Below are 26418 nucleotides of genomic sequence, written 5' to 3'. Positions count from 1 at the left end.
GATCTGATTGTGTGGCCCCCTCTCTCTTGCTCCTGCTCCTGACATGTGAAACACCTACTCCCTTTGCCTGTCACTATGATTGTAAGCTTCTTGAGGTATTCACCATAAGCAGATGCTGCTGAAGCTATGCTTGTACAGTGTGCAAAACCGTGCGCCAATTAAACTTCTTTTCTTCATTAATAACCCAGCCTCAGGTATTTCTTTATAATAATGCAAATGGCCTAATACAGATACAGTTATAAAGTTAGTATTTATCAGCATACAGACTGTATTTAAAACCAGGCAACTAAAGATCTGCAAAGCAGTGTTGTTAGAAAAGAGAAGTGCAAGTATTGAACCCCGAGGCCCTCCAACATTAAGAGGTAGGGGAGGTAAAGAGGAATTAGGAAAGGAGACTTAGAAGTAACCAATGAGACGGAGAAAATCAGGCAAGTATTGTTTCTTGGAAGCCAAATGAATAAAGGTTTTACAGTAAAAGGCAGTGATGAACTGAGTCAAAGGCTGCTGAAAAGTTAAGGGAGTTGAGGATATATTTAAGAGAATTATGGCCGGGCCTGGTGGCTCACGCCTGTAATCCCAGCACTTTGGGAGGCCGAGGCAGGTGGATCACAAGGTCAAGAGATCGAGACCATCCTGGTCAACGAGGTGAAACCGCCTCTCTACTAAAAATACAAAAATTAGCTGGGCATGGTGGTGCGTGCCTGTAATCCCAGCTACTCTGGAGGCTGAGGCAGGAGAATTGCTTGAACCCAGGAGGCGGAGGTTGCGATGAGCTGAGATCGTGCCATTGCATTCCAGCCTGGGTAACAAGAGCGAAACTCCATCTCAAAAATAAAAAAAATAAAAAAGAGAGAATTATAAATGATGGACCATGAACCTGAAGCTATATGCAGAGGGGGTTGAAGACATAAAAGATAATAAAAAGATGTTAGGATAACTGGACTACAGACGGCAATGAGGCTGAAGGGCACAAAAAGAAATGAGATGGCCTGGGTGCAGTGGCTAACATCTGTTATCCCAGCACTTTGGGACGCCAAAGACAGGAGGATCCCTTGAGTCCAGGAGTTCAAGACCAGCTTGGGCAACATAGTGAGACCCTGTCTGTATGAAAACAAATAAATAAAAATAAAATAATAGCTAGGTGTGGTGGTGTGCACCTGCAGTAGTACCAGCTACTCAGAAGGTTATGGTGGGAGGATTTCTTGACCCTGGAAGTTTGAAGCTGCAGTGATCTATGTTCATACCACTGCACTCCAGCCTGGGTGACAGAGAGAGAGCCCCTGTCTCAAAAAAAAAAAAGAAGAAGTGAGATGGATAAAGAAAGAAGTAGTGAGTACTGGAGGATAAGATGCTTGGAAATTAGATTAAGGAGGTATTATAGTTATTGGTAATCACACAGTCTAGGGTAAAACCATGGTATGAATGGCTTAAAAGTGCGACGGACATCGAGGAACTGACAGGCCAGGTCAGGGGAGTACATTATCTATAATAATCCATATAGATTCTACACGGATAGTAACATCACTAAGAATTCTGACTGAAGTAGTGAGAAAGAGAGAGAGAGAGCACGCACACAAATATCTTCAGAGTAAGGAGTGATTTTGACAAGATTAATGAGCAGCAGCTGTTTGCAAAGTTTTATGCAAGGCACTGGGGACACAGACAAGCAAACAGGCCATTATAACAGCATGTTGAGTGCTACCATGGGAGACAGACCCAATACTGGACAGCACAAAGTAAAGATCTCTGTGATGGAGAACTTCCTTCTTACAATTTGGACAAAGAAAAAAGAATGTCTGAACACTGTGGATATGATTTTAAAAAAGTAGAAATTACTCTTTTTAGCTATTGGGGTTTCTAGAAGCAAAGGGGAATTTTGCTGATTCAGAAGCTATTAGGGAGCAAGAGGGTGGGAAGAGGGAGAGACAGGTTGATTCAGCTAATATAAGATGTAGTTTCAGAAGGCCTTTACCAGAAGTTTGCTATGAGGGCAAAGTTCTCTGATAAGAGTTAAGATCCATTTTCCCAAAAAAGATTGGAAAAATATTCAGGTCAACATGTTGAAACCCCACCTCTACTCAAAACACAAAAAATTAGGTGGGCATGGTGGCACGTGCCTGTAATCCCAGCTACTCAGGAGGCTGAGGCAGGAAAATTGCCTGTACCCAGGAGGCAGAGGTTTCGGTGAGCCGAGATCACACCATTGCACTCCAGCCTCGGCAACAAGAGTGAAACTCTGTCTCAAAAAAAAAAAAAAAAAAAAAAAAAAACTAGTGCTATATCATTGTATATAATCACTCCCATTTGCTTACATGCTTTTTTGAACTATCTGAAATGTTTCCAACATTTATAAAAATTATAGTGAAAAACTTTGTGCTGAATTTTAAACAACTTATAACATTTAAGCATACCAGCCAAGCGCAATGGCTCGCACCTGTAATTCCAGCACTTTCAGAAGCAGAGGCAGGAAGATCACTTGAGGCCAGGAGTTTGAGAGACTAGTCGGGGCAACACAGTGAGAACCCACCTCTACAAATTTTTATTTTTAATTAGCCGGGAGTGATGGTACATGCCTATAGTTCTAGCTACCTGGGAGGCTGAGGCAGGAGGATTGCTTGAGCCCAGGGAGCCCAGGAGACTGCAGTGAGCTATCACTGCACCACTACACTCTAACCTGGATGACAGCAGGACCCTGTCTCATAAGAAAAACAAAAAAACCTCATCCATTTTAAAGCTAGGAATTGCCTAATGCATCAAGTCTATGTGTATGGAGAAAAATAAAGGAAAGCAAAGATTGCTTAATGTATGTATTTTGTGTGGCAGTATAATTGGAAACCATCATCATTAATAAAAAATTATAAGGCTGGGCGTAGTAGCTCATGCCTGTAATCCTTGCACTTTGGGAGGCTGAGGTGCGTGGACTGCCTGATCTCAGGAGTTCGAGATCAGCCTGGGCAACACAGCGAAACCCTGCCTCTACTAAAATACAAAAAATTAGCCGGTCATGGTGGCATGCGCCTATAATCCCAGAGTGAAACTACGTCTCAAAAAAATAAACAAAGGTGACGATATTAATGAAGATTAAGAAGAATAAAAGCAAATACACAATTTCATACTGTGTAACAGACATTGTGCCAAATGATTTATAATTATTATCTCATTTGCTTATCACAAACACCTTATAATGTACTAATGTCGTTATACTCATTTAACGATTAGAAAAAGGAGGCTCAAAATAATCCTAAATCTTCTGAGGAAGATTTTTGCTTTCCTCAGAAAACATATCTGTCACCAGCCCCTTGAGATGTCAAAATGCTAGTGAAAAGAAAAAATGATAAAAAATTAATGACTACAGTGCCAAGAGACAAGGTCTTATTTAAATCCACAGAAATACAAATATTAACTAAAATTCTAAATTTAAAATACATTTAAAAAGATCACTGATAGCATAATCCCTACCTCAATGCAGGAAGAAACCCAACACAGAGATCGTCTAGGTGAACTTTGTGATGTGTGAGCATTAACGACATCACAGTTGATTTCATACACTTAGGAATCCCTACGTTCAGGTAATTTCTTCTTAATCAGAATTACTTTTACTCAGAATTCCTCAGATGACAAAACCTGCTCACAAATTATCAAAAAATGAGAAAACATCCTTACTGTCCCCGCAGTATCCAGGATTTCGAGCATACACTGTTGGCAATCGACTTCAACTTGCTGTAGGGGCAAACAAAGAAAAAAATTAAAAAGCACATCGAAATGTCATTCTGTCTTCTTCCCAACTCTTCTACCAAAGTATCTATTAACAAATACAAAGCCCTTCTCCAGCAATATGCTATAATGGCTGGGAGTAAAGTTGGTACCACAATAAAGAACAGAGGTCTGAAGGACAGTCTATTAATATTATAGAAGCCATGATGGTTAATGCTGAGTTTAGATATTTTCCTTCCTCTGTAATGATTCTTATCTGTTCTTATTAAAGGCAAAAGAGTCGTATTTTGGAATTTAAGAAAAACTTCAACAAACAAGTATAGTTCTGATAGAAAAAAGTATTATGTATATTTATATTATCTCCAAATAAAACAACGTACAAAAATATTAAATGGCTCAAAATGCGCACAAGAAGAGCTTGGGGTAAAGAAAATCTTGCCAACTTAGCATGTTTGAGTTGTTAAAATTTTACTAAAATATGCAGAAAATTACATACATAGTAAAATTCAAATTTAAGACATAAAAGAAACACAGGAGTACTAAAATAAATAGCACTGAGCTCACATAGTCCTCAAGACTTTAATAAAAAGGCACGTTTCTAGAAAAGCTCTATATAAAAGATGAAGTTTTATACACTGAGTTCCATTTACTCGCTGGTCTTAGAAAAGAAGAGAAGGTTGGTCTAAAGAAAGTATCAACTATCAGCTGTTTAGAAAACTTTTAATAAAGGGGTTAAGAAGTGTTAGTCCTTTAGAATTTTAGGTACAGATTCTGCTTTGCAGTTAAAGCTCTAACTAGCAACTTATTTTGGGGAAATTTCAGTAGAACAACACTGTCTTCTAAAAATAAATGTGCTAACCTAAAGACTATTTTAAACTCTGCCTCTGTGTCAGATCAGACATCGATGAGAAGCACCACTGGTCGGACCATAAACCCATCCACCCCCCCACTTACAGGATAATAAAAAAGTGTGGTAATCTGCAAAATTTGTAACTGGGAATGTTCAACCAATAATCAATTAGGACTATAGTTTCTTAATGTATCTAGAGCATAATTTTGTTTCCAATTTGAAGACAGTAAAGCTGCTCTGCTAGTAGTGCTTAATGAACTAACAAACTAATTCAACAAAATTAGAGCACTATTAAAGGTAAATTCTAAACATCTTCAAAAAAATTATTTCCTATTAAAGTTTAATCTTTTTAAAAAATATCCTTGGCTACTAGTCTTTTATAACTCTACCCCACCCAATATATTTGAGAAATAATGAAAATTTTCCACAACTCTAGCTGGTCTTCTATAGAATATTTTTTGTCAAGATCAAGTACCTAATTTTTCCCCCTTTTAAATAGACTTTATTTATTAGAGCAGTTTTAGTTTCGAAGCAAAACTGAGGGGAAGGTGCAGAGATTTCCCACATACTCCCTGCCATCACAGATACAGACCCTCACCGCACTATCAACATCCTGCACCAGAGTGGTACATTTGTTACAACTGATGAATCCACATGAATACATCGTTATCACCAAGAGTCCACAGTTTACATTAGGATTTGCTTTTGTAATTGTACATTCTATGAGTTTTGACAAATGTATGGCATGTAACCCCACTAGACTATTAAACAGACTCTAATTTTTTAGTAGTCTAAAGATTAAATATCTTTAAACATATAAAACTAAGCAAAAATAAAAATCTTCAGTGACGGGATAACTTTAAGCATAAAGATGGTCTTAATTTTTGGTAACAAAAGAGTAAGTTGAAAACACACCTACTATTTATGTGCATTTTTTTTCTATATTAAAATTCCCCACCAGGAAAATGTCAACGTTAAGGAACAAATAAATCACTAATCAGTAACAGAACACAGAGCTCTGAATATCAAAGTAGTATTCTGTAAGAAACATTCTATCTTGATGAAACTTTTAAAAATAGATACATAATACCTGTATCATTTCTCAAAACTATTTTCAAAAAGCAAATCTTCAGATCAAATTTTAACATCATAAGAAACTAGTTGTAAGCAGATGTGTACAAGTTTCACATTTTACCTTTCTGTAGGAATCTTCTATCGTTGGGTCATATTTTTCAACAAAAATTCCCTGAACAAACTGAACTGTCTGGGGGAAAAAAAAAATAAGAGAAATATTAAAAAGTTAAAGAAACAACTCCTTTGAATGTTACTTAACCTCACAAGTTATAATGATTAATTGAAATTATGTGAAAATTCCAGGTAAACACATAAATGTAAAATATAACATCATTATTATTTTTCAATACAAGGGCATATCCATAACTAAGAGTACATTTATTATGAAAGGAGGTAGTCATGTTAAAAATTGTCATCAATACTGATGCTGACAATACACTGTTAATTACTTTAACTTTTAAAATAAAAGAATGCAAATAACATATCTGAATTAGAAAATAAAATATTATCAATATTTAAACTCCTACTGCCCCTTTATATATCTATAATAACTTTTATACCATGCCCTCTGCCCTTAATGGAGTGACGAAGGTTCTAATTTTTTTTGTTTTTTTAAACACAGGGTCTTTCCTATGTTGCCTGGGCTGGCCTTGAACTCCTGAAGCAAGAGATCCTCCTGCCTCAGCTTCCCAGGTAGCTGGGACTGCAAGCAGCTTCTGGCTTAAATTTTTAAAAGCCTTTCTAAATTGTGGTGGATGAAAAAAAGAGAAAAGGAAATTTAAATGTACTGAATGTCTGTTATGTTCCAGACATTGAGCTAGTCACTTTAAATTTATAACCACATTCAAATATCACATTCATCCCGGAAATAGTTATTCTTCCTATTTGCCAGCTGAAATTCAAACATACATCTTCCTGAGTCTAAAAGCCTTACTTTCTCCATTGGAAAATACTGCCCACTCATCCTTTTCAGATATTACCTACTTTTATCTTGAAGGTATCTAAAAGCGCATATTAGAAAATACATATTTATCTAAAAGCACATTTTAGAAAATACATGTTTATCATTCAGTAAGTGAAGAAAAGTACAGAAGATGGGTTTTAAGATATTTGTTAGATAACTTTAAAACAAGGTCTGGTACATTATTGCCTAAAAAGCAAGGGTAAGAATGTGGACTGAGATTATCTACACTTAAATTACTCAGAGGAATATTTGATATACTGTTTTAGCTTGAGCTAAAGAGTTATAGTAAACAAACTTCTTTTTCCTACTAAGCTTCTATTATTCAAAGGCAACTCAAGATATAATCACATCAAAAACTTTAATCATTTTAATAAAAGATTTAATCACCTCATCTTCTAAGTACAACACATAATTTAAACATAAAAAGCCGTCTATGCTGGGTGCAGTGGCTCATGCTGAACTCTGAGCACTTCAGGAGGCCAAGGCAGAAGGATTGCTTGTGCTCAGGAATTTGAGACCAGCCTGGGCAACATAGTGAGACCTTATCTCTACAAAAAATTTTAAAATTAGCCAGAGTTAATTTTTAAATGCACCTGAGTCCCAGTTACTTGGGTGGGTAAGAAGGGAGGATTGCTTAAGTCTAGGAGGTTGAAGCTGCAGTGAGTAATGATCATGTCACTACACTCCAGCCTGGGCAACAGGGGGAGACCCTGATTCAAAATAAAAATTTTTTAAATTTAAAGAAAAGGCAGTCTAATACGGCTTCCTAATATGCTTTAGGCTAGAACACAGGTTCTCAAAATACGGTCCAAGGCAGAGGCTCCCTGAGGTCAAACCATCTTCCTAACGATACTAAGATGTACTCTTCTTCTCCTAAGTTTACAGTGAAATCTTCCAAAGGGTATAGATCATGTGCTATTGCAAGAGACTGGATACAGAAGCAGGCATAAGACCATGTGCCTTCTATAAGCCAGACATTAGTAAGATTTACAAGAATGCAAAACATTCCAACGCTCCTCATTTCTTTCTTACTAAAAGTAATGTTTTACTACTCCTCTGACTCTTACCCTCTGTCTTAATCTTCAGGGATATCTCATTCATTCATTCATTCATTCATATACGTTATAATTTTATTCCTCTAGTTTTTGTACTGGATCATCTCCTCTTTTCCTCTCCTGTGTCCTCATTTCCTTCTCCAGTGGAGAGGAATTGCCTTCAGCATCTCTAGCATACAAATATGCTTTACTATCTCCGATTCTAAAACAAAAGCAAAAACATCCCTTAACCCCAATATCCCTCCAGCTTATGCCCCATTCTCTGTTCCCTCTCATAATCAAGTTTCCTCAAGTGTCTATATTCTATTTCCGCAGCTCTCACTTACTCTTCAACCCACCCCACTATGGTTATGGCAACATAACCTGACTAAAGCTGCTTCCTTTATCATATCCAACTACCTCTATGCACATCTCTGATCATCTCTTTCCTCTTTTTTCCTTGACTTTCAAGCAATCAAGTAAAGATACAGTCTACTATGCTATATCCTCCAAACCTACCCACTTTCTCTGTTTTTTTTTTTTTTTTTTGAGACAAAGTCTCGCTCTGTCTCTCAGATTCAAGCAATTCTCCTGCCTCAGCCTCCCAAGTAGCTGGGACTACAGATGCGTGCCACCACACCCGGCAATTTTTTTTGTATTTTTAGTAGAGACAGGGTTTCACTACGTTAGCCAAAATGGTCTTGATCTCCTGACCTCGTGATCCGCGCACCTCTCCCAAAGTGCTGAAGTTACAGCGTGAGCCGCCGCACTCCACCAATCCTACCCACTTTCTCAAGGTTGAGAGGTACTCAGAGCTCAGTCTGGGCTCTTCTCTCTCTAGTATCTCCCTAGACCTCTTTCACCCCTGTGGATTTTTTCCAAAATTATTTATTTTTGAAAAGCTGATTCATGGACACAGGACAAAATTCAAAAGGCACAAAATGCTATGCAGTAGTAAATAAGCTTATCTACCATCCTTGTTCCCAGTTATCCAATCCTACTTCCAAGAAAGTAACTGATGTTATCCATAGTTTGTTTAACCTTGCAGAGATACTCTATGATTTTACAGGTATCTCCCCTCAGCCTACATTTTTAAAATATAAAACATTATATTAAAATATTATAGTCTACACTGTTTAGAACCTTTTTTCTCTCTAATAATACATCTTGAATATCATTGCATATTGGTATATAAAGAGCTGTTGCATTCTTCCTCGTGGCTGTGTTCTACTCTGAATATGTATTAAAATGTACTTAACTAGCCCCTTAACAGAATACATTTAGGTTGTTTCCAGACTCCTGTCACTGTAAAGAATGTTGCAATGGTTCTTGACCATGTCATTTTGCACATGTGAACTTATATGTGGGCTACATTTTTAGACAGGGAATCACTGAATTGAAAGTTATATGCCATTAAAACGACAGATATTCTTAAACATTCTCAACAGAGGTACTAATTTACATGCCTAACAGTAACGTAATTCTCATGAAATTAAGTATCACTGCCATATTGATGGCACCCAAAATCATATCGCAGGCTTCTCTTTTTTATTACTTCAACATATCACAAACATAAAATTTGGCATGACTCTTTAATTTTGACTCTCACAGCTCATTTTCCACTGTTTATCTTCTTTTTTTAAACCATCCATAAAAGTAGTAGCTCAAACTAAAAATTTGGGAGTCATCTTTGACAGTTCCCTCTCTCCTAGTACCCATATCAATCTAGCACCAAGTTATGTCAGTTTTACCACTTATTCAATCCTCAAACATCTACTTTTCTCTTCTTCACTGCCATGGTCCCAATCCAAGCTTCCATAAACAACTATCTGGTATACTGTATTAACGCCCAATTTGTCTCCCACGTCCACTCTGCCTTTCTTCTAAATTAATCTGTATTTTTCTTTCAGAGTATCTCTCTCACAAGTATAACCAAGTAGTTATTTGTTTAATTGTGTATTTATTACATCTCCTCCACTATAATGCAAGCTCTGTGAGAAACTATGACTGTTTTTCTTCACTTCTGTGACCCTAGAATCTGACACTGTAGAAGCTCAATAACTATTTACTAAATTAAAACAGCATGAACATGAAAAATGACCTTCATTCCATGTAAGTCTACGGTGAAGACAGGGAAGGAAATATCCCACTAGAATCTAATAATCAGTTTTCCCCACTACAATATAAATTCCTTAAAAGTGAGAACAATCTTACTCCTTTCTGAATCATAAACACTGGTGCTTGACATATAAGATAGCCAACAAATACTTGGTAAATATAATAAATGAGCCAATATTATACAACTATACATCTGTGGTTAGTAAATGATTTCCTGTCCCTTGTGGGACACATACCAGATATATAAAATGCCACCTTTTCTCTTTGATGTCTAGAAGTCGGAAAGCAAGGAAATGTCAAAATTCTTTTTGTATTATACTAATCAGTTACAGTTAGGTGGCTAACTTACCAGAGCAGACTTCCCAACGCCTCCTGAACCAAGGACCACTAGCTTGTACTCACGCATGATGTGGTATGTTTAAATACTGACGATCTGAAAAACAAAAAAATAAAAATCAAAGATTAAGAAACACGCTAACAGCCTAATAATGTACAACTACTACATCAAATATGGGAGTTTGTTTTGTTTTGTTTTTTCCCTGTAAGACTATCAAAGGAACAACAGAAGCTACACAGCAAAATCCATACAGACTTTAATGTAAGTTTATAGGATTGCTTTCAGACATTTTAATTCTCTAAAGATCATCTTTGATTAGTCATCAATTATGTTCAAATTACTTCTAAGAATCTTTGATAAAAAAAGACAATTATATTCAATAGCTGATAATCTTCTGACTACAATGATAAACCCAATTCTTCACAAAGCTACCATTTAAACAACTTATGCACTTTTTAAAAACATTCACTCGAGCTTTAATATAATGTACATGCTATTTTATTTGCTTAAAATATTCTACAGTAATTCTGTACTATTTTGTTCATTAATGTACTATAGCTGAACCATTTAAAATGCCCTCTTGAAAATAATTAAAGATGTGAACAGGAGATCAGATGAAATTGCTAAACACTATAGGCAGTTATTAGCAATATATGCCAAAAGGCCCAAACAGCCAGATAAAATAAAAGGAACATAAACTTTATTTATCTTCATGGTTATCTTAAAAGGTATAAAGACAGGAAATACTTTTCAAAGGCCGTGGTGAAATAACTAGAAACAGACTTTTCAACCCACAGTAACAGCTAGAACAGTGAACAAAAAGATATAAAACTTTTTAGATATTGGATAATAAGCAGTGTAGGACTGTGATTCTGAGATGCAAAAGAAATGGAGTGAGACCTAACACTGCTCTGGCTTTCTGCCTAGAGGCACTTTCCAGACTCTGGTAAAGGGAGAAAGTACTCAAGCAGAGCTTGGAACTGTGCCAGAGAAGTGGAAGCTATGCATATACAATTCCAGAAATCTGCATAAGGATTCACTTGAATCAGTGGCCCACAATTAAGCCCAGCACAGTTTGAAGCTTTGACTAACTTCAAAAGGTAAGGCAAAGAATAACTAGAGATCTACAGGTGGAACAATTCCCAGAGTTCATATGGTTCTGACTAGAAGTCTTCCATGCTGAAAAACTAGGAATTCACTAGAAACCTCAGAAAACTCATAAGCTTAGTAGCAGAGCTAAATAAGCTCTAGCATAAATGGTATTCTAGATGCTTCCTAATAAAGCTTAAAACAAGTCTCAAAAGGAGTTGATCCACGTGTAACTCCACTGCCTGTCTGAACAAAGTCCAAAATTCTTTAAAAGAAGCAGAAAAAAAAAATTCCACCACTCAGCCATATAAAATTAACAATGTCCAGCATCCAATAAAAAATTAATAGAAATGTGAAGAATAAAGCATATGTGACCTGAAACCAGAGTGAAATAAACCAGCTGAAACTGTCCCAGAAACGATATGATAAAGTTAGTCAGTGAGGACTCTAAAACTGCTATTATAAATATGCTAAAAAACTTAAAGAAAAAAATGAGGAAGGAAACGGTAGGCATAAGAACCCAAAAGAACTTACGGTATTCAAACACATTTGTGAAACAGAAATATAACTGGATGGTATTAACAATATATTAAATAGCACAGAAATAAGTTCAAAGGATCTGAAGATACAGCAATGGAAAATACCCAAATTTAAACATAGTTAAAATGTGATGAGAATAAGGGGAAAGGAGAGAAGGGAAAGGGAGACAGGAGATAGGGAAGAAAGAAACAAGGATAGAGGGGTTAGGGGTGTAATAAGAAAAGAAAAAGAAAAAAAAGACTAGAACTACAGGACAGTATCAAGCTATCAAGCAGTATAATACATGTGTAACTGGAATGGGAGAAGTGGCAGTATTTGAAGAAATAATGACTTTTTTTTTCCCCTTTGGGATGGAGTCTCACTCTGTTGCCCAGGCTGGAGTGCAGTGGGGCAATTTCAGCTCACTGTACTGTCCACCTCCTGGGTCCAAGCAATTCTCCTGCCTCAGCCTCCTGAGTAGCTGGGATTACAAGCACCATCACCATGCCTGGCTAATTTTTGTATTTTTAGTAGAGACAGGGTTTCATCATGTTGGCCAGGCTGGTCTCAATCTCCTGATCTCATGATCTGCCCACCTTGGCCTCCCAAAGGGTTGAGATTACAGGAGTGAGCCACTGCACCTAGCCTCACCTTGAATTTAGTAATCTCCATGTGTCAAGGGCAGAGCCAGGTGGAGATAACTGAATCATGGGGGCAATGTCTCCTATACTGTTCTCATGATAGTGAATAAATCTCATGAAATCTGATGGTTTAAAAGGGGAAACCTGTTTCGCTTGATTCTCAATCTCTCTTTGTCTGCTACCATCCATGTAAGATGGGACTTGCTCCTCCTTGCCTTCTGCCATGATTGTAAGGCTTCCCCAGCCACGTGGAACTCAAAGTCCGATTAAACTTCTTTCTTTTGTAAACTGCCCAGTCTCAGGTATGTCTTTATCAGCAGCGCGAAAACAAACTAATACACACACATGGTGAGGACACTATAAAGCAGCTATAATGGCAAATATTATTTTTATTCTGAATCAAGCATTTGCAAAGTATTTTCTAGGTACCAGTTCTGTACTAGGTGTCAAGGAAACAAACATGAAAAGTATCTGTTTTCCATTCTCAAGGAGCTTATAAAGGAGAAAGAAACAAGTAACTACAAAATGATGGGACTAAAGCTGGTGTAAGACAAAATTAAAGGGCTGAGGAAGGATGGAGGGACAGAGAAGACTCTAGGATAGGTTTCTGATTTTGACTAGCTCATATGAAGAGCTAAATAAAAAACAGAATGGAAATATTCCAGCTATAATGCTTAGAAGGACATTCCAAGCAAAGGAAACAGCTTAAGCAAATGCACTAAAGAATTACATACAAAAGATCCAGGGATACTACATAGCTCAGCATTTGCCGTGTTAAGCAGCTTTTATTTCATCCAGTAAGTAATGGGGAGAAGACAATGTTATTTTTAAAAATTAATATGATTAGATTTGTATTCTGGAAAAACAACGGCCAGTGTGCAAAATGGACTGAAGAAAGGAGAGACTAGTGGCAGAGAGAACAGCTACGAAGCTGCTGCAATAGCTCGAGTGTGAGATGACACAGGCCTGTACGGGAGCACTAAGGCTGAAAGGGGCAACGCTCTTCTGAGAATAAAAGTGACAGAACTCTGTAACTGATAAGAAGCTACTAAGAGGAATGAAGAAGAGTCAGCGATAACTCCTAGGTATCTAGCTTGAGCCAGTAAGTGGTTGATAGCCTACCTCCAATTAAGACAGGAAATACAAAAGGAAGTCTTAAAAAAAGATAATACTTTCTTGCAAAAATTAAGTGTAAGATTCCTATGGGAAGAACAGGTAAGGACACATGATAGATATTTTAAAAGCCAAGTCTGGAGATTCCATGGAAACCAACAGACTAGAGGTACAGAATTGGGAGTCAACAATGCTGGTCAAGATGGTAGCACTGAACCATAGCAGTGGATGAGATCAACCAGTAAGAAAGAGAAGAAAGGTAAGAACTGGGTGAGCACTTAAAAATAAACACCACAGTTTTTAAAAGGTAGAGTGAGGTGGGAGAGGTTTGTGTTGGACACTAGGCATCCTATACCTCCATCTGTATTAGGAGATCCCCCCTCCCCCCAAAAAAGTGGTTTCATTTCCATGAAAAGAAAAATACTGACAGATAAACACAAGAGCACATATTTCAGATAAAAGCAGGCCCACATCCCTATCCGCTTTCCAGGCCTCTTAAGTCTGGGATCGCTGTCATTTTAACAAGATGTGAATTCACTGTCTCTCTAATCCAAAAATGTGTATCTTTCAAGACAGAATCCTAATATAGCAAAGATCATTTATATTGCCCAAATGCCTCCAGCCTTTCTAGGGCAACAGAAACTGGGGAAAGAACTCAGAGATGGTCAAATTATTTTGGGAATTCTGCAACAACAACATATTTGGCCCCTGCTTCTCAACTAAAATGGCAAGACCCTCTAGCTCCAAAGCCATTTTTCACACAGAGTATGTATAGAAAATTTTATTTACACCTAACAAATGCCATGGATTACAAATGTATGCACACAGGCACACTCACAAATATAAAAATCAAATAGGTCACACAAGAAGGCACATACACAAAAGAATTCCCAATAAGAATGTAAGTTAATTTTTATTTCTAAGGGGAGCTAGTTCTAATTCATTACTGCCAAGTTAGAAAACCTCCATGTTCTTCCAAGCAAATCCCATGCCTTTTTATGGAAGTCTCTTATGCCCTGCACTCCCAATGCAGCACCAGAAAAATTTCTTCCTCTGACAAAGAATCTTAAGATTCCCTGACAAATATGGAAGACAGGAATAAACATTACACTGTGTTTAAATCTTAAGTCAATTTTGAGTCCCTAACATTATGGTCCAAGTTATAACCTAACTCTGCATTCTTCCTTCAGGAAACCTATTTCTGACATTTACAAAATAATAGGACTTGATTGTCTTTGTGAAGTAAATTGATCCCAACTTTGTTGTTTCTGTCATTTCTAACATAAATGAATGTATTACAGACAAAAGTTTCTCCTGTACAAATGAACTAACAAAACAAAATTCATTAAATAAAATTTAGTCATGAGAAATTTTGGAGGAAGAAGTTTTTATATTAAGGAACAGTAAAGGTAGTTTCTTAACAAGCAGTATATTGTTGGTTATCTTTAAATATTTACAGAGATCATAAATATTTAAAACTGGTAACTGACCACAACATGCTGGTGGGGAGGGGAGTGAATATGGAAATCATGGTAAGATTTAACTTTCCGAAACAAAAAAACAATGCTCTTTACAGTACATCAAAGAAAAACTAAATGTTTTGGCAATATGAAATCATATAAATATACCAATACACAAACCAAAGAGTGCCGAACAAAAGAACAGAAAGATGGAATGTATGAAAGAAGAGGTAAGGAGGACAGACTCAAAGGTTTTGCCAGCTATCGGATGGGATTGTAGAAAGAACACCAGACCCAAAGTAAAATGGTAGAAGAAAAAAACCTAGAAGTAAACTAAGAAAAGTTAGGAATCACCAGATTCAAAACACCCAATGAATGCCAAACACAGTAGGAAGAGGAAAGAACATATTGTAGTTAAAATCCCAAACCACTAAAAACAAAGACAAAATCCTAAAATGCTTGCAGAAAGAAAAAACATATTCCCCTCCCCTTGAATACAGGCAGTCTTAGTAACGAACAAAATCCAGCCAACACGGTGCTGTCTGAACTCTTAACCTAGGTTAGAAAAGGCATCAGAGCTAACTCCTGAATTTTTCTCTTTGGGGATACATATCTATGGAGTCCTAAATGTCAGGCTGCCATGCAGCCACCACTTGGATAGACCACAGAGATACGACATGGTTGCCGCAGTCCCAGCTGTTTCTGTCTTCCTACATCTGTGAATAATAAAGGCTTCAGGATGATCCCAGACAGCAGCCATCTTACTGCAACATCATCAGAGGCTTCGACTAGATTCACCAAGCTGAGCTACTCCCTAATTTCATACCCAAGACACTGAATTTCTTACAATGTCCTAAGAAACAATCTCAAGGAAACAAAAAACAGATGATCAACAAACTGAAAATAAATGGAAAGATGTCAGATAATCCATGTATATAAATACATTAATATTAATTTACATGAATAGCACTCAATAGAAAAAGAAAATTCAAATATAAATCAAAGTATACAAAGCAAAAATTGACAGAATGGGAATCATGAACAGAATTTAACAGAATTTGCTCAGAAAATGACAGAAAGGGAAGACAAAACCAGGAAGGATATACAGAAGATTTGGCCGGGCACGGTGGCTCACACCTGTAATCCCAGCACTCTGGGAGGCTGAGGCAGGTGGATCAGGAGGTCAAGAGATGGAGACCATCCTGGCCAATATGGTGAAACCCTGTCTCTACTAAAAATACAAAAATTAGCTGGGCATGGTGGCACATGCCTGTGGTTCCAGCTACTCAGGAGGCTGAGATGGAAGAATCGTTTGAACCCATGAGGTTGAGGTTGCAGTGAGCCGAGATTGCGCCACTGCACTCCCGCCTTGCAACAGAGCAAGATTCCGTCTCAAAAAAAAAAAAAAAAAGATTTGAGCAGATAATGAATCAACTTAACCTAAGAGACATATAGAACACCATACCCAACAACTGCAAACTTTCCGGGGATACATTCTTTTCCAGTGCACACGGATAACTTATTAGAACAGACCATACTGAGCCATAAATCAAGTCTCAAGAAATTTCAATGGACTGAAATCATATAGAGTATAATTTGTAACCAATATTAACCATATTATCCCCAAATGTTTGTAAATTAAAATTTGAAATAACCCATGGGTGAAGAAATCAAGATGAAAATTAAACAATTTGAACCAAATAATAATTAAAATGTAGTATATCAAAAATTATTGGAGCTGGCCAGGCATGGTGGCTCACACTTGTAATCCCAGCACTTTGGGAGGCCAAGGTGGGCAGACCACCTGAGGTCAGGAGTTCGAGACCAGCCTGACCAACATAGAGAAACCCTGTCTGGCTGGGCGCGGTGACTGATGCCTATAATCCCAGCACTTTGGGAGGCCGAGGCGGGTGGATCACGAGGTCAAGAGATCGAGACCATCCTGGTCAACAGGGTAAAACAGGTCTCTACTAAAAATACAAAAAAATTAGCCAGGCATGGTGGCGCACGCCTGTAGTCCCAGCTAGTCGGGAGGCTGAGGCAGGAGAATTGCTTGAACCCAGGAGGTGGAGGTTGTAGGTTGTGAGCCGAGATTGCACCATTGCACTCCAGCCTGGGTAACAAAAGTGAAACTCCGTCTCAAAAAAAAAAAAGAAAGAAAGAAAGAGAAACCCTGTTTGTACTAAAAATACAAAATTAGCCAGGCAAAGTGGCACATGCTTGTAATCCCAGTCACTCAGGAGGCTGAGGCAGAAGAATGGCTTCAAACAGGGAGGCAGAGGTTCCAGTGAGCTGAGATCGCACCACTGCACTCCAGTCTGGGCAACAAGAGTGAATTATGGTCTCAAAAGAATAAAATAAAATAAGAAAGAAAGTTTCTCTTCTATTCTATACTCCTTAAAGTATTTGAAGGCTGTTATTTTCCCCACTCTATCTTCTTTTTCCATAAACAGTCTCCTTTTTCAAATAATAAAATTTCAAATTCTATTATCATTCTAGTCTCTTCTGTAAAAGCTTCAGTTCTCTCTCTCTCTCTCTCTCTCAAAAGCAATGCATGCTTGATTAGCACTATTAGGAGATATTACTGAAGGGCTTACAAGAAAAAAGAAACAGTCACTATATCTCAATCTACAACAGCTATTTTAAACTTCTACCGGCCTGTTTCTTGGGTGTTTCCCTTCACATTTCTAAATAAAGTTCATATTGGAATCTCCTCATGTTTGCATTTGGATACTGCTATCATATAGATGATAATTTTACATCTCTTAACACACAGTGAAGTAATATATTAAGATTACATCTCTTTTATCATATAATTTGTCTTTATTCTGAAATTATCAACATAATTTCCCACTGTGTCAAATTTGCCAGATAATCTATCAATTTCATTCCCTTCTCTCCCCACTCCCAAAAAAGTCCTCTTTGGATCTTCTATAATCTGTAGCAGTTGCTTCCTAGGCCTGTAGATATTTGTCAACCTTGACTTTCTTATGTATTAGTTTAGAACTGTGCTAATTACAAAAGTGCTACCACTATTTGCTACCAGTCCTCCAGAAAATAAGGGGCTTGCCCTGGTAAAACCATATCTTGCCTAAGTACATTATTTAGTTCACTGAACAGTGTGAATTATATAATATAAAGCTCATAAGAATTTCTTTAAGGGAAAGAAACATAAATTATGGATTATTCTCAGTATTGTGCCATCACTTTTTGGTACAAGCACCAAAAATTACTAGTAATACCTTTTTAAAAAACAGTTTAAAAAAGACAAGGTTTCCACAATTTCACATTTCCCCTCATCTTCCTTACATATTAAAAGGGAATACATATACTACTGTTTTAAATAAATTTATCCATATCTATATCCCCAAATAAATCTTACCACAATCTTCAGTGAAGTGTGACTGAAGCAGAGTTATTGGATTCATTGTACCTTTGTAACTCTCCAAATATTCAAGTAAGGAATTAAAATATTTAATTCAACTATCTTAGTTACTCAAGAGTAAAATTTTTGGCAAGTTTGACAAGTGGTCTTGATAAGCCTGATATATTATTATGACAACAGATACAATAACATACCATTTAAAATGATTCCTTGAACACAAATGTTAGCGTGTGCACTTTCCTCTCTTTTGTAAATAATCTGCCGCATCTTTACTTGTATCTCCTTTTTCATTTGTATTGTTTATCTGTGCCTTTCCTCTTTTCCTTTTGGTCTATTTTACCAGGTTTGCTAATTTTATTACTCTTTTTCAAAAACCAACTTTGGCTTTGTAGATGTTTCACTGTAGACCTCTTCTACTTCTCTAATTTCTGCTTTTATGTTTATTATTTATTTCCTTTCTTTGGTTTATTCAAATGTCTTTCTAACTTCAATTGGACACTTGGCTCACTAATTTCAGCCATTTTTAGTTTTGTTTTTGTTTTGAGATAGTCTCAACTCCCAACCAGGCTGGAGTGCAGTGGCACGATCTTGGCTCACTGCAACCTCTGCCTCCTGAGCTCAAGCAATTCTCTTACCTCAGCCTCCAGAGTAGCTGGGACTACAGGTGCATGCCACCACATCCAGCTAATTTTTTGTATTTTTGGTACAGACAGGGTTTTGCTATGTTGCCCAGACTGGTCTCGAACTCCTGGGCTCAAGCTATCCACCTACCTTGGCCTCCCAAGGTGCTGAGATTACAGGTGTGCGCCAACATGCCTAGGCCCATTTTTCTTTTCTAATCAACATCTTCAGATCCTCCATTAGGGTCAATTTCCTTCTATCTAAAGTCTGGAATTTTTCTTTGAGCTGTGCAAATGGTGAGAAAACTTCCAGTTTATTTATCTGAAAACTTTGCTCCACTCTTCAAAGATATTTTAGCTTTACTAGTTATTTACTCTAAGTACACTGTAGTCACAACTCTACTACTGTCTTTTGATTTCTACTTTCCTCTCCTTAAGTCAGCTGCTAGCCTAACTGCAGGGCTTCTGAAAGTGATCTGTCCTCTCCTTCGGGTTATTTTTGACATCTCTGATCATCTGCAAATTTAACTATGAAGACTTTAGGTTTAGATTTCCATTTACTCTGCTTAGGGTTTACTTGACTTCTTGAATTTGTATCTTTTTGCAGTTTTGGAAATTCTAATTGTAATCTCCTTAAATATTGTATCTATCTGACTTTTCTTAATATCTGAAATTCTAGTTAGACAACTAATAGACCTTTCCATGCTCTTCTTGTATTATTTAAGATGTAGACAAGGCTGCTATAATAAGAGACTCAAAAGCGGTTTAACCAAAATTCAGGTTTATTTTCCTCTCATGTGACAGTCTTGTTTGGCAGCTTAGCAGTCTGAGAGAGCCAAGCTCTTATGCCTTATTGCTCTGTCTTTCTTAGAGTATTGCCCTCTTCTAGATAGGCAAAAATATCTCATCGCCATGTATACATTCCAGTTCCTGGGAAGGAAGAAAGAGAAAGAAAAAGGCATACCCCTTTCCTCTGACAGGCATGACCCAGAAGTTCCACACATTTCCATTTGCATCCCAAATTACCAAAGCCTTGTCACATAGTCAAATCTCACTATCAGGAAGGCGATGTAATGGAAGCTTTAGCAAGGCAACAGAGCATCCAAGTAACATATCAACTACTTATTAAACACAGAATGGTTAGCAGGGAAAACTAGCAATTTAGGCTCTGGTTGTCCAATTTCCTTTACTCCTTTTTACATGGTTTCCATTTCTGTCTCTTTATTTTGGTTAATTTATTTTCCAGGTCATCTTCCCGGTCATTAATTATAATCTATTGTTAAGCCTGTCCACTGACTTTTAAGATTTTTATTTATACATTTCTTTTTCCTTTCTTTTTTTTTGAGATAGGGTCTCACTCTGTTGCCCAGGCTGGAGTACAGCAGCACAGCCTCGACCTCCTGGGCTTAAGGGATCCTCATACCTCAACCTCTCAAGTAGCTGGGACTAGAGGCACGCACCACCATGCCCAGCTAATTTTTGTATTTGTTGTAGATAGAGGGTTTCATTATGTTGCCCAGGCTGGTCTCGAACTCCTGAACTTAGGCAATGGTCCTGCTTTGGGTTTCCAAAGGGCTGAGACTGCAGATGGGCATCACTGCACCCAGCCTATATATTTGGTTTCTAAAAGTTCTTTCCCCCTCAGCTCCACAAAAAAGCGATTTGTAACTTCTCATAACCTCATTCTCTTTCTCACAAGCAGCATAGTAAAATGGTTAAAAGAGTAACTTTAGAACCCATACTGCCTGGCTAGAATCCTGGTTCTACCAATTTACTAACCTTGGTCAAGTTACATCCCTATTCTGTGCTTTATTCCTTCACCTGTAAAATGGGGATAATAATAATACCTACTTTAGAGTTGTTGTGAGGATTAGTTGAATTAATATGTAAAGTACTGGAACAGTTCACAGTTCATAGGAAGCAGTAGAAAATGTTAGCTATCATAATCTCATTGTTCTTACATGAAGTCAACGGGAGTCTAAGTCGGTTGCCTGTTGTCTTGGCTAGTCCATACTTTCCGTTTCTTTTTGAGTTGCGTGATCTTTTCTGAGGTATGCATTTGCTGCTGCCAAGTGCCTGGGGTTACTATTGCCCAGAATTACTTTGAACCATAGTCAAATTATAAGGTATTTTTGGGCTAACCCAAAAAGTGCAATTTAGATATGAAAACATAAAGGATAGGTTACAACTATAAAACGTCAATGAGTAACAACCCCAAACCTGTACCACCACTTCAACTTAGTGCCAAAATTTGTGACAGTCAACTATCCTAGGAGTTGGCAGAAGGGGTGGGGAGGGGTGCACAGACACTCAGTGACATGTCTCCTCAAAGACTGAGCTTAGTCTCCCATCCTCTATGTCTGTAAAGGCAATGAAACCATAAGCCCAGGTTTAGCCAGTTCAGTAAATGCCATCAAGACAAAAATAGGCTGAGTGCTGGTTCCAGCATTCGCTTACTTTTTAGCCTTTGAGCATGTCTTATAAATGTCAGTTCCTTGATATTGTTTCTTTAGTTTACAGTTGTAAAAGAGACCTTCATTTAAAAAATCTTACATGGCCAATATGCACATCTTCACAACTGAGAGGTCATGAACCTACTTTTTTTTGTTTTTGTTTTTTTGAGATGGATTCTTGCTCTTGTTGCCCAGGCTGGAGTGTAATGGTATGATCTTGGCTCACTACAACCTCCACCTCCCAGGTTCAAGCGATTCTCCCGCCTCAGCCTCCTGAGTAGCTGCGATTACAGGTGCGTGCCACCATGCCCATCCAATTTTTTGTATTTTTAGTAGAGACAGGGTTTTGCCATGTTGGCCAGGCTGGTCTCAAACTCCTGACCGCAAGTGACATGGCTGCCTCGGCCTCCCAAAGTGCCTGGGATTACAGTTGTGAACCACCGTGCCCAGCCGTGAACCTAAATTTGATGAAAAAATTTCTTTATAATATTCTAAACATAAAATTTTGAGTATTCGTTTGTTATCAAGAATATAATCTATAATAAAAATGTGATAATTGAATCACAGAACACTACTTTGTATTTTGTATCACTATTTTTTTAAAGAGTGGAGAAACAAGAGAGGAGGGTAGTAGCGTCAGAATCACCTGGTCAAAGAACCATTACCCTCCAGGCAAATTATCTGTCAGTTCCTTTTCTTTTCTACAACCATGACTCTAGTATAAGCAACTTCCTGGGACTACTGAAATAGCCTCTTAACTAGTCCATTGTTCTTCACTTGGGTTCCTCTACATTGCAGCTAGAATGATCTTTTCAAAACAGAAAATGAAATGATTTCCTTTTCCTCACAGGGAAAAGACTAAACTCAAAGCTCCTAATGATTTGGCCCACATCCACTTCATCTGGCACCATATCCCTCTTTACTCTATGCCAGCCACACTGGCCATCTTTCAGTTTCTTAAACCTGATATGCTCCCTTCAGCCACAGGGCTTTTGCAGAAGCTACTCCCTCTGCCTGCAATGACTTCTTCCTTCTTCACTTAGTTAATAATGTCCACTCCTTTCCTTGGATCTGAGCACAAGTATTAATTCCATAAGATAGTCTTCCCTGACTACTTTGAGTCAAAACTTTATACACTTTTATAGTATTGGGTGTTTTTCCTAAGCAATACTGATCACAAATGCAAATCAGTGCTTTTTAAAAAATCTCTGTGATTTGATTACCTAGAGTGTTGAATATCATACAAATTATTTGCCACATATGATAATCTCAGAATTATTGTTAAAACCTAATTTACATTCTATTTCTAGAATATCAGCAATGTGATCTGAGTTCTTACATTGAATGACTTCCATGTTGTTATAAGTTTTAATCTAATTCTTTATCAAAAAAAGTCAAAGATTGTTTCAATAATTCCAGATCTTACGTATAGAAATTAATAAATACGTGCACATGTTGTATGACTGAGGACTGCCACATAGAATTGTACAAATAATCCCTAAATGACAGGTTTTGCAGGTATTAGTATAAATGCTGAATTTGAGAAGAGAGTCATCATTCTGCATGTTTTTCTGAAAGATAACTAGGAAAGTAAACATTTTTGTGAAACTCAAATCTAAATAGCTTTGTTTACCCTACTATGAATTTTCATATTATGAGGCAAATGAGTTGACAATCTCAAATAACACTTGTACTGTTCTGAAGACTTCAACAAAAGACCATACAGAATTTCATCTTTCCTGTATGCTTTGTCTCAATGCATTTACAAAATATTCTCTCCTTATTGATTTCAGTTTAAACTGTCAGTCATCAAGGTTACATATAACTATCTCATCAGATTGAGGCATTTTCTCTCTTCAGAGAAACAAGTATTTCAGAAACAAATGAAATGAAAATACTTTCAAGACAAACCCAAAGGTTACCAAAATTGTTACTTTAAATCAGTTTAAATCTCCAAAGTAAAATATATTCTTCATATTAAAGTGATTTAAATGAAAGAGATGGTCTCCTTTGACTATAATTTTTCCTCCTAAATGTTTAATACTGGGAATGCTTCTAATTAGGAGAAGAAAGGGGAATATCACAGTATCCAAAAATATCCTATACTCAGTGCCTCTGGGAACTACATGTGCTCTTGGATCCATGAGCTGTCAAAAAACAGTGAATGCGTATCCTATTTTAGCAACATAGTAAATCACCAAAAAGTGCATCACCAGTAAATGTTTGACTAAGGGAAATGAAAAAGAAAGACTGCTTTTTACATATATTACCATCTACTTAAGTAAAGTGACTATTCTTCAGTAACTGTTATCATCGCAGGCAAACAAAACATTTGTAAATCATGCAGAAAAATTGTATGGCCATGACTAATACTTTCTAGGTTGACCAAAATACATTATTTTCCTTAAAAGATACATTTGGCCATGTTTACTAAATGATGCCAAGGATAGCTAAGTGTATCAATTCTGGAATCTTGACAGATCTACATTTCCATAAATATAGGTATTTAGTCTAAGTTTATTCCCTTAACAGCACTGCCACATAACCTATATATGACCAGAACTAAAGCATCCCAAAGCTAATGAAAAAGTATGAATTTGGAATAATTATAAGCAAAAATGCATAATTGTAACTAAGTTTCTGATATCTTTGTTTTTTAGGCTATTATCCAGCTATAACGTTATAACCTTTCCTTGAAGGGAAAGTAAAACTAGGTAACCAACAGCAACTAAATTTTATATAGTATTCTGTCACTTACAATGCTCTTTCCTTTTTATTTTTTTAGGTAATCAAAACCAAAACTATATGTCATTACCACCATTATGAAGATAAGAAACATACAAGGCTTAACTTGAATGAAATGACTTAAGCATAAAGTAATTAGGAAGCTGTATTCAAACCTATGTCTCTAGATTTTAAATGTTGTTTTCTTTTGAATATATTATGCTGTTATATAATAACACAACAATAATTTACTGAGTGCTTAGTGCAAAAGTGCTGTAAGAAATCCTCATAAGCTTACGAGGCAGATACTAGTAATATCCCCAAAGTCACTTATCTAGGAAGAAAAGCTACGATTTAAACTAAGGCAGCCTGGTTTCAGGGTTCACAATCTAACATGATAATCTGCCTGTATTCATACATGTACATAAACTTGTATATGCACAGAATACCTTTGGGGAGGAAACAGAGGGATGACAGGACATAGGGGGAAAAAACAGATTTTTCACTGTGTACTTTCTATGTATTTCTTGAAGTTCTGTGAGAGGAAGCGGGTGTAGGTAGACAGAATATTATATACATGGAATTCCAGAAAAAAGGCACAGACTCAAGGAAATCTGTGATGATCTAATGGAAAAACTATATTTAAAAAAAAAAAAAAGTCTAGGTGGCCTGAGCATTTACTGTGAAAGGCTAAGAGAGGAAAGGCTTAGTACATACGTGGTTTTGTTTTTTGTTTTTGTTTTTGAGATGGAGTCTCACTTTGTCCCCCAGGCTGGAGTGCAGTGGCATGATCTCGGCTTACTGCAACCTTCACCTCCTGGGTTCAAGTAATTCTCCTTCATCAGCCTCCCAAGTAGCTGGGACTACAGGCGTGTGCCACCTGGCTAACTATTTTGTATTTTTTGTAGGCAGGGTTTTACCATGTTGGCCAGGCTAGTCTTAAGCTCCTGACCTCAGGTGATCTACCCTTCCCAGCTTCCCAAAGTGCTCGGATTACAGGCATGAGCCACCGTACCTGGCCCATATATGGTTTTAAAAGTTCCTCTACGACATCCCATGAACTTGAAACTTTCCCATCAGAGGAGAAAAGCCTCCTACAGCTTTTGAGCAAGAGTTTGAAGGAGAGGGAAAAGAAGCTATGAGTACTCTGTAGATTGCAACAGAGGAATGAAAAACTAGAGAAGAAAGATCAGTTAGGAGGGCAAAGAAGCAAACTTTTTTTTAAGTGCCTTTTCCTTAGTCTTTAGCAACCTTCAAGGCAGACATTATCTTCCCTTCAAAATGCAGATAAAGATGCCATTCCTAGTGCCCAGAACAGTACTTAGGAAATAGCAGATGCTCAATAAACATTTACTGAATGAAAGAAAAAAAGAGCTGAGTTTGGATTCGAAGCTAGATTCTGTCTAACACTAATGCTAAGAGCTTTTCCACTATATTCAGTAACTCAATTAATCCAAGCAATCCTTACAATCTGGTGAGACCCTTTAGATAGGGGGCTAGTCGTAAAGTAAGGGATACATTATTTTCCTGAAAAGATACAGAGTTCAGCAGTGTTGCTGTGAACACCAAATGAGACAATGCACATGTGGCACTTAGGAGAGTGCCTGGCAATTATCCACTTTATTAATGTAACTAGAGTGTTACTGGTATTTTGAGAACAACTTGGAAAGGTAACGTAAGACAACAGAAAGCACTGTCAATTAGGAACCCCAAACGAGGAGGCAATATAATCAAATGTATTGATTCTTAACACTATTAGACTCCTTAGTCCCATAAATCCAGTTCTTTGAAAAGCATATACACACTGGGGGAAGTGAGGGAAAAGCTGGAGACTAGAGAACCCAAATGAACAACCTCTGATCAAAAACAAAGAGCCTTGGCTGGGCACAGTGGCTCACGCCTATAATCCTAGCACTTTGGGAGGCCAAGGCAGGAGGATCTCAAGGTCAGAAGATCAAGACCATCCTGGACAACACGGTGAAACCCCATCTCTACTAAAAATACAGCAATAGCTGGGCATGCCTGTAATGCCAGCTACTCGGGAGGCTTAGGCAGGAGAACTGCTTGAACCAGAGTCGGAGGTTGCAGTAAGCCAAGATCGCGCCTCTGCACACCAGCGAGACTCTGTCTCAAAAACACATACACCGCACCCACTCCACCCTCCGCACACACACACACAGCCTTTTGCAGAACTATCTTGGTCCAAAATCAGGATCTATAAGTTGTGTGAACCTGGACAAGTTATTTGTCCTCATTAATATTCAACTTCTTTATTTACAGAACAAAGCTGGACTAAGATAACTCACTGGTTTCTGGTAAGCAA

At 37.4% G+C, this 26418-nt stretch overlaps 1 protein-coding gene across 4 annotated transcripts in view; it reads right to left on the bottom strand.

The window, feature by feature from the left end:
* RAP1A (RAP1A, member of RAS oncogene family) overlaps positions 1-26418 on the bottom strand; it is a 92180-nt gene that overhangs the window by 24124 nt on the left and 41638 nt on the right. For all 4 annotated transcript variants that reach the window (XM_002751223.6, XM_035252458.3, XM_078332743.1 and 1 more), the window contains 3 exons: positions 10104-10187; positions 5760-5828; positions 3664-3720 (listed from right to left, as the gene is read on the bottom strand). In XM_002751223.6, the coding sequence (XP_002751269.1) occupies positions 3664-3720; positions 5760-5828; positions 10104-10160 (183 nt within the window). In that variant the 5' untranslated portion in view covers positions 10161-10187. The remainder of the gene's footprint in view (positions 1-3663; positions 3721-5759; positions 5829-10103; positions 10188-26418) is intronic.

The sequence above is a fragment of the Callithrix jacchus genome, chromosome 7 (genome assembly GCF_049354715.1).
Source record: "Callithrix jacchus isolate 240 chromosome 7, calJac240_pri, whole genome shotgun sequence".
Lineage (NCBI taxonomy): Eukaryota > Metazoa > Chordata > Mammalia > Primates > Cebidae > Callithrix > Callithrix jacchus.
The sequence above is the reverse complement of the archived record's forward strand: the minus strand, read 5'-3'. Positions and strand labels throughout refer to the sequence as shown.